Raw genomic sequence first — 12,733 nt, 5'->3', positions numbered from 1 at the left:
GCAGAAAGGTTGAAGGTCTGTGTTTGTAGATCTTAAACTAAATGGATTCGGGAGGGGAGAGAGTAACCTCCCCAATCTTTGTTTGCGTCGTAATATACATATTTTCGTAGGTATTATATCGGTTTCTCTTTGCTGATTGGTCGCTCAGGTTGGCAAGGAAACGCCCTGCGATTATGTCAGATTGCGTGCAGACCGAACCAGCCCAGCCTTTGAACTTCACCGCTTTTGGCGCTCATTCACGAGCTTTTACTCATTTCCTAGCCAGGTGCGTTACAAGACGAGAAACCTCCAAGAAAAAAAAAAACACAACCAGTTCGGTCGTCGAGCGCGGAACTTTGCCTCACCTCGGTGGATTTTGCTCTCTGTCAGCCTACCAGCGCTGCGTTGAAGAGGGACAAATCTTTTAACTTCGCGAGCGATTCCTTTAACTCGAAAGATTTACGCAGTTGGATTTTTCACTCATGCCGTTTTCACAGCTCTTCTCCAACTTACAAAAAGTGGCATGATCAGTGTGTGTCGGCAAGACAGGTGAATATTTTCTCTTGGCTGGTTAAAGAACTTTTTTGACGTTATTTTGATAGGAATAAACGGGCGCCGCAAAAATGTCAAAGCCAGCAGATCATATCAAGAGACCCATGAACGCCTTCATGGTCTGGTCTCGCGGCCAGAGGAGGAAAATGGCTCAAGAGAATCCCAAAATGCACAATTCCGAAATCAGCAAAAGGCTTGGCGCCGAGTGGAAGCTGCTCTCCGAATCCGAGAAGCGACCGTACATCGATGAGGCAAAGAGGCTCCGGGCACAGCACATGAAAGAGCACCCAGATTACAAGTACAGACCCCGGCGCAAACCCAAAAATCTGCTGAAAAAGGACAGGTACGTCTTCCCTTTGCCATACCTCGGGGACACAGATCACTTGAAAGGACTTCCGGTGTCTGCCACGGACTCTCTGTTGGGTTCCTCAGAAAAAGCCCGAGCGTTCCTGCCGCCGACGTCGGCACCATACTCCTTCCTCGACCCGAGCCAGTTTAGCTCCAGCGCCATTCAGAAAATGACAGAGATGCCCCACACGTTGACCACCAGCACTTTACCCTATGCGTCCTCTTTGGGATACCAGAACGGGGCTTTTGGTAGTTTGGCTTGCCCGAGTCAGCACACTCACACCCACCCGTCGCCCACAAACCCGGGCTACGTCGTACCCTGTAACTGCACGGCGTGGTCGGCGTCGAGTTTACAGCCCCCCGTTGCCTACATACTTTTTCCAGGTATGACCAAGAGCGGGATTGATCCGTACCCTTCAGCGCACGCCGCTGCTATGTAACGCCGCGGCCGCAAAAAAAAAAAAAAAGAGTACAAAGACGGTCTTCTCTGTGAAAACTTGAATACAGCAATGCATGTACATAAGGACAGTGCACCTCCCCCCCCACCCCCCCCCCCAAAAAACGAGAGAAACGACGAAAGCATTTATCCAGGCCGAGGGGACTTGAGAACAGAGTTGGCGAAAACTTTTCATGCGATCCAACAAGACGTTCCTTGGACCTCTGCATGGAACTTGGAATAGATGTGAGCAGGTGCCCAAAACTGTAAGAATTGTAAATGTTATAACGTTTATTAATGGCTACCGAAAAGGAGGCCTTTAACTTTATTTATTATGTACATTTTGATGCTATAATAATAATTTTGTTTCAACTAATATTATTATTGTTATTTTAAACACGAATTTGGTTTGCACAAGTGACATTTAACCTTCATATTTCTTGTATATTGTACCGATACTTTGGCACTCTGATGGTATGGGTTGGATCAAAATTAGAACTTTTGAGTTTCATGAATATACGGGTTATATTGTTTATATTTATCAAACTGGCACTTAAAATTAGACAGTCTATTTAAAATATCAAGTGGAAAAAACATATCTTTCAATACTTTTCTTTTCTTATTATTATCGTGGTTCAGTGCTAGTCATACATTCATTTCATGTGAGAAAGAACAAGTCTGAAGCGAAACGCGGTTAATGTTGTGATTTTTTATCTGCGATGGTAACTTAAAACCTGTAATGTTATGGAAAGGAAATTGTATCCAAAAGGGTGATACCTCGATTCTTTGTTCATTTGCCGAGCAAAGACGTTTTGAATAAAGACAATCTGTCTTCAAAAATACATAAACCTTGTTATATTGAATACTTACAAAACTTAAAGTCTAATATTTGCCTAATATAAAATAATTTGTCATTAAATATTAACGCATGTCTAATCTATAACTTAACTAACACTGATAACATGGTAGAACTACCATTAACATACATTCGGGTAATTGTTACCCGATTCAGTGTTAACATGCACTGAACAAAATGAAGTGCGACTATTTTCTCAAATTGTGCCCTTACAATTCAAACAGGCCAATTTCGGGTTTGTTTAAAATTGATATTTTCCACGCTTAATATGCACAAAACCCTAGAAAACAAAACCAAACCAAATAAAGAACAACAAAAATAGTAGCCTTTTAAAAGACATAGACTGCCTTATTTAAAATATTTATCTGGCAAAGAAAATGTTAACATTGAATTATATATCCGTTAAGAGTTATTGAACCAGTAGTACTTAAATGGTGCAACGTTTCAAGGGGGCGTCTAATAGCCACCTGGCTCCTCGGTTAAGATCTGAGATAAGTGTTGTCAACCCATGGCGTCCTCGATTGCTCTTTAGGGACCTCGGATCCAAATTAGATGGCAAAGCAAACAGGCCCTAGCGAACTCGGCCTTTCTGAAATCTCAGCGCTCAAACAATAGACATGAATTTATATTGAAACTAACAATAGAATTGAAATTAGTTCGCAGAGTGGGGCGCTTGGCAGGGCTAAGGCACGCCATGTAGCGCCTTGGCGTTTCTGAAATAAAAAGAACAATGTCCTGTCTATCCTTTAAAGACTCGGATTGTGTGAGATTCCCGTTTGTGAACAGTGCATCTTTTTAACGCCGCTTACTCGCAGTTTATAGCACCCTGCCGGCGCGCGCCTGATGTCCGAGCTAACGCGCAGTGACTCGCGCTGTCACATTTCCAAGGGATGCACATTGCTCTTCAGTCAGCGCTGTTGAACAGGACCTGAGTCCAAACACGAGGCCTCCGAACTATTACTGGTGCTGGATTTATTCATTATATTTATTCATTATATCGTAGGCAGTTTCCTCTTCCCCGACAGTCCATTCCTCTTATGAATAAATCCTTTTTTTCCTATTCCTCCTAACAGGTTAAGGCTATCGGAGTTTTCCTCTGTTTTTGGCTACTGTGCTCATACATTTGGGTCCTAATGTATTTTTTTTTCTCACTCGTATGTGTGTCTCCTCCAAGTTGTCGTGACGCTTAAATGAACTGATTACGTCCTTTGATGTTTGGTAGTGTGGGAGAGGACGTTACCCTAAGGGATTTTGCTCGTCTGACTTGTTCTACCGCTCAGCCGCGTCAAGATCCAGGTCTGTTCTTACAGATCCTCGGTCATCATAGCACATCATCAATGCTCCTGTTAAATTAACACGATTATTAGGTATAAAACGCATAGATTGTTAAAAAAAAAGGTTACATTTACAATACGTACTAAATGTCTTCATTCGAATAATGTTGACAAGATGGTATAAATTTTAAAATACGCTTTGTTAGGACAGGCAATACATCTGTTACCGAGAAGACACGTGACCAAATTCCCATATTCTCCCCTTTTTTCTCCTCCTCTTCATCATCATCATTATTATTATTATTATTATTATTATTATTATTATTGTCACTATTGTTACCACTATAATTATTACTATTATCGTTTTTGTTGCTGGTGTTAATAATGTTAAAGCATTAACAGTAGTCGCGCAGGCCCGCCTACACGTTATGAAAATTATGATGTGTGCGCTCCTGCTTTCAAACGTGGGAAATGCGAGTCCATTTATAACCCAATGTTTCGTTTCTCTCTTATTTACACACATAATTCCTTTTAGTGATATATTCCATTTAAAAAAAAAACAAGTCACGTGATTACTTATACTCTGCATGTGAACAGTCAAACATGTAACAACTTGCTCAGATTTGCGGCTACGTTTCATAACTTCACACGATTCGTATAATCATATAATTCGCACACCAATTTTCAAAGGGCAGAATTTCTGAAATTATAGCGATCGTGTGAATAGAAAATGGGATTCACTCAAAGGGAACACGCTTGCCGAACAATTGAGCTGCGGCTGCATACAGAGGATTGGAATTCGCGTGTACTTTTTGTCTATTGTCGCAAGGCTAGGCAATGGGATTTGCACACCGAGGTGTAATAGCATTACTGTATTAATTAAAAAATTCATTTCACATCCAGATTGTTTACTTATCTGCCAAGAACATATGCCGGGAGAAGTTAAGATTCACGATTCTGCACTATTGCCCAAGGTGCAATTCAATATAGGGTAGGGAGGGGGCGGGAGAATGCAGGCGCAGATTTTTATGACAGACTTCGCTCTTATCTGTCCCTGTAAATTAGGGTGATACTTCATTGAACCGAATACCGAAGCCGAAGTTTTGCATCAGTTCCCTAAAGCATGCAGATTCAACTTTGTCAATGATAGGCCTACTTTTAGGAGCACTTCTATAAAAGCCGGCTTTTTTTCTGCAGTGCGATAGGCTTAGAACATTTAAGCAATCAAGCATCTCAGCTGGTCGCGTTTAAGCACCCATATTTAAATGTAGCCCATTATAAATCGCTCGAGCTAAGAGTATCCTATAAAGCTTGATTGCAGCTTTGTTTTCCGTCGTGAACTTTAATGACGCAAAGGCTTAGCGTGAATAGGCAAAATATGCCTATATGTTTGTCATTTTCTGAAAACATGATTTAGGCGCCATTACAGAAAGCTAAATTGTTAAACACTCTAAATTGTCAAGTACCGGCCGTAAGATGATGCCGAAAGTGGGTCTTGTGTGAATGATAATCAACTTGTTATGTTTAGTTAAGTTGCGAGCATGGGCGTGTATAGGCGAGCATGTGCGCGTAATTAGATGTTAATTTATTACCTTTTCGTGGCTATTAATCAGCTGTGATCACTCGAACCATATTGAATTAACACAGTTAGTTTTCTTAAGTGCGAGTTGCATTATTCAAAAGTGAAAAACAAAAAACAAATAGCAAGCAGGAAGAGAAAATAATAGAGGGAAAATTATGATTTGAAATTATAGACGCCCTAAATCTCTTTTTAAGTCTTCTGACGTTTTTATTTGAGCACAACAGAGAGCTTGCGCTCACATAGCCGAATTCAATCTGCCTTATCTCTCCGGGACTGCTTTCAGCGGGAGATCAGAGAAAAGGAGGATAATTGTTCTTTATTTTATTTAATTTAATGCGACAGCCAGCGCTTTCAGGTCATTTATATGCTTAATTTAGTGATAAAAGTCAATGAGGAGGGGGGACACAAGGCGCTTTTCTTTTCTCAAACACTTTAGTTGAAAATATAAAACACATGAAACAAAAGTAGGGGGACATGACACTTTTAATTGAATGCCATGGGTCATTTGCCTTATTGTCTCCTAATGTCACCCTGAAATCATCGGCGCTGAATTAAATTTGATATGTAGCTTGTGAATATCTCCCTCTGCATCTTGCCATGCTAATTTTCTATTTCATTGGAACGGAAATCAGCAGAATGCAACAGCAGCCTCTACCGCAGCAGGCCCGAAACGGAAGTACGCATTCAGCAGATGTAACATTTATTTAAAATCGACAATAATAATAATAATAATAATTATTATTATTATTATTATGCATTATATACTGGGCGTATGATTATCTCAGACCTGATGCAGTATGATGTGTACTATATTACATTTAAATAGAAATATGTTGGTAGGTTTAGGGTACTGCTGATCTCATTTTAAAATACTAACTATTGTCTCTGTCGCGGAAAGTCTAAAAAGCATCATTGCTAAATCCTCGTCTATCTGAAATTGGATCTGGGATACCATTTCGACAGAAGAAAAGTAAACCGCGGTCCCGTTGTTTGAAGCGCCGGCCTTGAATTTGGGTGTCCCCGAATTCTCATTTGAAAGAAATGAAATGGTGAACGAGCTGATAAGGAAATACGGAAGGGATGTGCTGAGAGAAAGGGAATCATGCCACGCTTGTTTAATGTGCGGTTCCAGTCGGGAAAGTGATTTACACTGGGACTTTACCCCTCCGACCGATATAAAGAAAGAGTACGCATACGCCCGCTCTCTCTCTCTCTCTCTCTCTCTCTCTCTCTCTCTCTCTCTCTCTCTCTCTCTTGTGTGTATGTATGTACGTGTATATATATATATATATATATATATATATAATGTATGTATGCATGTATACACACATACATACGTGTGTGTGTGTGTGCGCAGGTATGTATGGACACAACAAGCACGACAGTAATGCAACGTAGTAATATTGTATGACATTGCAAACACGTGGCCGCGAGCGCTCAGACGCGCAGTCCAGCGCAAACCGTTAAGTGACAGATTCCGAAAGGTGTGAAGTCTGGTTTACGGGTCATTTCTAAACGTTCAGCCCGGTACATTACTGTGAGCATTATGGGTTACACATACCTTTAGCGAGGTTGTAACTAGTCCACATATTTACTATACATGTATTTGTCTATAACGCGCTTCCGATGGGTGAAACAAGTTCTCAGCAGCTCTTAAACATTTAAATTTAAATAAAGATATCGAGATAAAAATGTGAAACTTTAAAGCAGAAGCCTATACACACATTGGCACACTTTAAAAAATCAAACCTTTTGATTTTTTAATGTAATGGTCATGCTTGCCATTATAGGAAAGTTTGCAGAAGAAAAGGAGCTAAATGCATTAAAAGCATTCATTCACTTATTCATCTCTTCTCATTTCATCTTTCATATATCATATAGGTCTCTGACACGTGTTTAACTCAGTCTGTTCGTGTTTGACATCATCATAAGATCAGTTCAAGTACCAGCAGTTTGGCCAAAGCAGCAACATCGTTGTGTCAGAGGAGCAAGATAGAGACTGTCCATGTGTGTAACTTACAGACTTTATGCCAAAGTTAAAAGGTTCTGTGCAAACATATGCCTGAATATTACATCTTTTCTTATACAATACTGTAGTTGTTCACAACTGGAATAGACCTGTTAATACACATTTTAAACATGAGGAACAGAATGAATTCAAGAAATAATACAAAACACACACAAACACACAAACAAACTGGGCACATAATGTTGAGTATCTCAATCTTGCTCCAGCTTGTGGACAGCTGGCCATCAGTAAACCTCAGAAATTCAGCACACAGTTAAGTCTCAGGTTAGATCACCTCCTGGCAAAGCCATGCTGGAAACATGGAAGCAATTAGCGCTCATATTTGATCCAGCAGATGTAGTGTTTCGCCTGGTACATAACCATGGGCCATTGTTAAACAGGACCTGAGATATGAACCAAAACCCAGTTGGAATGAAACAGGATTTCTAAACCGTGACCCATTCTCCATACGGCTCCATACAGGACTGAAGGGTTCTCAAAGCAAGGTTTTCGGTATTACTGTGCCGGGTGTGTCTGGGGTCTGAATATGTCCAGAACAAATATGGCTTTGTGTTTGCCTCAGAAAGGAAAAGAGTCTGAAAGTGCCTGGTATGTGAATTTAAGGGTTTCTATTTATTAGAATATAGACATGACAATGATATAATAAAATACTATACTTGAAGAAGGATATTTACCCCAAAGAACTGCTTAATTTTTTCTTTTAAAATTTTGGAGTGTGTGATACAAATGCTAAATGCCATTCTGGAGTTTGATTACTTAAAATCTCTCAGTCTCATGAAGCACTGGATCTCTGCTGAGCCCGGAACTCAACTGCTCTGTGAAGGCACCTGTAATCACATCTGAATTATTAGACAAAATCCTAAGGATGTATAGTCTTTCAGTCCAATATGGCTAACATAATGATCTTCACCTTGCACTTTGAGATTAGTGACAGTGGAATACACCTTGAAAGTTTAAAAACTTGAGAGTAAAATTCTTTTTTGTATATGGAAAATCAGATGAACAACCAGCCAACCTATCCATGTCAGAGGGGAGTTCTGGAAATGGGGAGGTATCAATTTTCACAGAGTCAAATAGCATCCACATAATATTGAAATACAATCTTCTTCCTTTCTCATTCTAAACTGTGCCTTAACAACTTATGTTCTGAGCACACACAATGACTATACGCAAAGATTATAAACTGTACAGCACAATTCTCATTTAGGTGTGCAGGTTGGTGAGGAGAGTTTGTGAAGGCTTATCTCTCAGTAAACTGAGAGAAACTGTTCCCTGAGAGTCCACGTTTGAAACAGAATAGATGCTAACAAATACATTTAGTGCAATAATTAAATTTGAACTCAACAATGACAGCAAAAAACCCAGCAACTCCCCCTTACATTAGTTGATGATATCTTGCTAAAATAGTAGTACATGATATGTAGATGTTTATTGACAACGCTGGGCAGATGTGACGTTCATTGCCACGCGTGTCACAAGCTGTCAGTCATATTGTTGGTCAGTCACATCCTGGGTGAACAGCGCCTCCCCCAGCTGTATTGTAGCCCAAGACTCAGTTGTCCATGGCTATGGAAATGAACTTAAGTCATGATGTCAATGATCTTTCACTCTGTGTGATGAGGTCACCTGTCTCACCTGAGTCCTGATGTTGGTGACCTTTCACTCTGTGGAGGTCAACTGCCTCAACTGACAGTAAAAAACATGCAACAGTGGACCAATGATCAGCCTTATTTTCAACATTGTTATGGATAACTGTTGTTTGCCTGGGTCAGGATGTTTTTTTTAATTTTTATTTTTTTTTATGAACCTCTTTGAACTAAGGAAGTCTGTTCCATTTATTCATTTTTTCAAGTAAACTCCACAACTCAATAAAATCCAAAATGGGTTTAAGGTTCATTGTGTTTCAAGAGAAAGAAAACATTGGCTGTCATGTCTGGAATATACTACATAGATCGTCAAAGGTGGGGTAATTTATGGACTGCCTAAGGCAGCCATAAAAAGTTTTATGGTAAGTTATTTTTAAAATTATTTTTATTTAATTCATCAAATGATCTTTTGTTCTTCACAGTAAATGTATGATTGATGTTGATACAAGAAGGGAAGGTGTCAAGCCAGAGGAAGGGAGAGGCCATACAGCTATACAGTGTGACTGTAGGCGCCCTGGTCGGGTCTCTGTTACGTTCAGGTTTAAGTGCTGTTGGAGTACTTTAACAGAATATCTGTTGCTCCTTTTAATATGTCTAACCCTTTCCACGCAGTCATCTGTATTTACGCTACTTTGTCAGTATCTCCATCCTGCATGTCTACGAGCTACTGGCGGATTTCTGGCGTTCGCTGCCCAGAAGCCACTGTAGGACTGTGTGTTTCTTCTTTAGAAACGTGGAGTACCTTTCTTGAATTTGAGGAACTCGTCCCGCAGGTGACCCTCAAAGAGAGGTGATGACAGGATATGGTAACAATGGAAGAAACCTTTGCTCCTCTAGTCTGTCTCAGGCCAGGAGGGAGACAGAGGTACTTGTCCTCATAAAACCCAAGGTCTACATTAAAGGTAATTACATTTGGTAACACTGGTTAGATGGTCTTTATATATATTTTTCAAAGAGTAACATTAATTCAACAAAGGGGATTAAAATGCAAAACAAAGCCTGCAGCAATTAATTGGTTTGCTGTTGGCAGGTGGGAACTCTTTTAAATGATATACGACCAGTGTGAGTTCCGACATCTCATTAGAAAAGACCCGGCAAGCAAAAATGCGCTAAGGTTTTACCATGAAATATGATTTTGTGTAATGATCAAAATAAATTTTATTCTAATGTCCAGAACTAAAAATCTGCGCTCAAACTGAGTTTGAATGTAAGTTCTTATGGATGGCAGACAGCTCCGCAGTTATTATCGGGACTATGCAGCACTCGCTACATTTTACAAGACCCATCTTCCAAGGTTAAATATAACTCCAGCAAACACCACTGTGCATGAGTACAGACATGCACACAAAACTCATACGTACTACTTATTCAGGTGATGGGTAGTCTGCTTGCTGGTCTATTCAGGGCTATGTCCATTGTGTGTGTTTATGTGTGTAGTTGTGTGCAATAGAGAGAGAGAGAGACTGAATGGATGTGTGTGTGTGTGTGTGTGTGTGTGTGTGTGAGAGAGAGAGAGAGAGAGAGAGAGAGAGAGAGAGAGACAGACACCTAATGGATGTGTGTATGTGTGTGTGTGTGACAGAGAGAGAGAGAGAGCGAGCGAGCACTGAGTGGATGCTAATCGCTGCTACCCCTGCCAGAGCATGCCTTCCTGGGCAATATGAGATTAGAGCCGTGTGTGCGTGGGGCTGTGGAGGTGAAAGGTAAAGGCACTTATCGGAAGGGTTCCCCTCAGGGGCTGGCTCCATCAAAACCCCGGCACGCACTTCGCACGGGATTAGACTAATCAAGAGAGAGCACTGGGGATGTATAGACCACTTATCAGGACAAAAAACATTGGGCTCCCTTTCCCTTTAAACAAACCCTACAGAAATGTTTGTTAATTTTATTTATTACAGGATGCTTGTCGATGTGGCAATCTTCCACGGAATCATTGAAAAGAGCTCTTCAACGCGTGGAAAGCACTCACTGTTTACGTGCCACAGAGATAGCAATGCCTTTGATGTTTTAACCTCCCCCACTCACTTATTGTCCTCATTATTTATTTATTTCCTCCTCTCTGCTCATGTTTGTGGAGCAACCACAGATCGTAATGATTTAAAGTAGTCAGTGCAACAAAGACCCCGAAAGTGATGAATATTAATACTGAGGCAACTTTTGGAGCGAAACAGGATCGTGGCAGAGGAATGCCAGTCTTATTTCAACAGACTAAAATTCCCTTCAAAGTCTTCTCCATTTCTGCAAGGGCTTTTCGATTGTTATCAAATGTATATCTGCTTTTTACGTTAATAAATGCCACTAGTTCATTATGGAAAAGTTTCCTAAATAAGATTTAAAAAAAAGAGAGAATCCATTGCTAATTTTAATTGCACTCAGCACCGGCAACCGTTTTTGGGCAGTTAATTGGAGTCAAGAAGGCCAGTTCTGGACAATTCTACTTAAGAATTGACATTCGTACACTGAAGAGAAAATGAGAGAGGAAAAAGCTCCTCTCATCAGACCTAATTGGACGTGGTCTGCGGTCCAGCGAGGACCTGATTTAAATGATTCACCCTCATTAAACCTTATGAATCATGCCTTACAGACAGCCCCATTAAGCTGCTCTCCTTTCCTCTCTGCAGCAGAACAGCCTGGGACTCTGCTCAGGAATGTTTCTGGACTCGAGGCCCATGTGATTTAACCACGCCCACATCCGTGCATACAGCACTGGGTAACCTGCGTTGGACTAGGACGCCGATATGGTGGCCTCGATGATCTTGTTGCCATGGCTGTAACGCTCTGCAGTAATCCCATTATTAATTGGCATGCCACTGAAAACCATTGTGAGAGATCAAGTCGTACATTTTTGATCAGCAGCGAGTCTAGTTATGTTTGTGAATTGTAAAATTAACATTTTCTGTTTATTTTAATTCATGCTTGTTTCTTTTAGGATATTGTAAAGTGTAGTGTTCCCACATGAATGCAATTTGAGTGAAACATATTGCATCTGTGCTTTTCAATTCACATACAATGTAACTGTACCTCAGAACTCAGAATGAATGAGCTAAATGTTATTTATGCAGTTTGGTGCCCAAGTCCATTTGAGGAAACTTCAGACTCCTCCAGATTGCTCTCAACAGTATGTAGTTTGTTGTGCTATCACCTCTATGTATGTGTTCTAGTTTGTCTGCTTTTGCAAAGTCTTGCTTGTCTGTGAAATGGATACCTCCCCATTTCCAGCAATTCATACTCATAGATCTGCGTGTTTATTGGTTTGTGTTTTTGTTGCCTTGTTTTGACTTTGTTTGCCTGATCCTTGTCTATGATCTTCAGGTTGCAATGGCCATATTACTGCTTTTAGTAATGCCTACTATAATTATAGGAAATGCCAAAAGAAAATATGACTGATCACCTCTGACTTTTGATTGTTACAATTACCAATAAATATGATAACTGTGTTGAATATGATAACTGTGTATAAAAGCATTCCCCTCTGGTCCTTTAACACTGTCTGTGTGTGTTGTTTAAGTTTATCAGTGCACAGAAAAAGACTGACATGCATTCTCCACTAGAGCGGACATGTGTTATTCACTGCCTGTGATATATAAAGTGTGTGTAATGTGATCCAAAAAAATAAAACAATAAAAACCCTGAGCTAGCGTTCTAAACACTTTGTTAAGAGTATGAAAGAGGGGAGGTGAGTATAGCAGAAGCAGGTGGAGTGTGGCAGAGAGGAGGAGGTGAGTTTGACAATGAGGAGGTGAGTATGATGGGGATATATATCACGTTTATATTATGTGTGTGTGTGTGTGTGTGTGTGTGTGTGTGTGTGTGTGTGTGTGTGTGTGTGTGTGTGTGTCTGGGACTGTTGACATGTTTGAGTTTATTTAATACATGATAGAGAAATCCAGCCATGGTGTCCCTGTGGTCCCACTCTGTCAACAAGTAACAGCAACTTGGAGAACACACAGTTAAATGCTTGTGTGTGTATGTGTGTGTGTGTGTGTGTGTGTGTGTGTGTGTGTGTGTGTGTGTGTGTGTGTGTGTGCGTG

At 40.5% G+C, this 12,733-nt stretch overlaps 1 protein-coding gene across 1 annotated transcript; it reads left to right on the top strand.

Moving 5' to 3' along the window:
* The first annotated feature begins 232 nt into the window (after positions 1-232).
* On the top strand, positions 233-2,149 carry sox14 (SRY-box transcription factor 14). Its single transcript, XM_027007764.2, has one exon. The coding sequence runs from the start codon at positions 603-605 to the stop codon at positions 1,317-1,319; it is 717 nt and encodes a 238-aa protein (XP_026863565.1). The 5' UTR covers positions 233-602; the 3' UTR covers positions 1,320-2,149.
* Positions 2,150-12,733: the final 10,584 nt, after the last annotated feature.

This window comes from Electrophorus electricus, chromosome 7 (assembly GCF_041902795.1).
Source record: "Electrophorus electricus isolate QZ-2024a chromosome 7, ASM4190279v1, whole genome shotgun sequence".
Taxonomy (NCBI): Eukaryota; Metazoa; Chordata; class Actinopteri; order Gymnotiformes; family Gymnotidae; genus Electrophorus; species Electrophorus electricus.
This window is presented reverse-complemented; position numbering and strand designations above follow the sequence as displayed.

Coding starts and splice junctions, on each gene's coding strand:
- sox14 (XM_027007764.2), top strand. CDS start 603: ATGTCAAAGCCAGCAGATCATATCAAGAGACCCATGAACGCCTTCATG.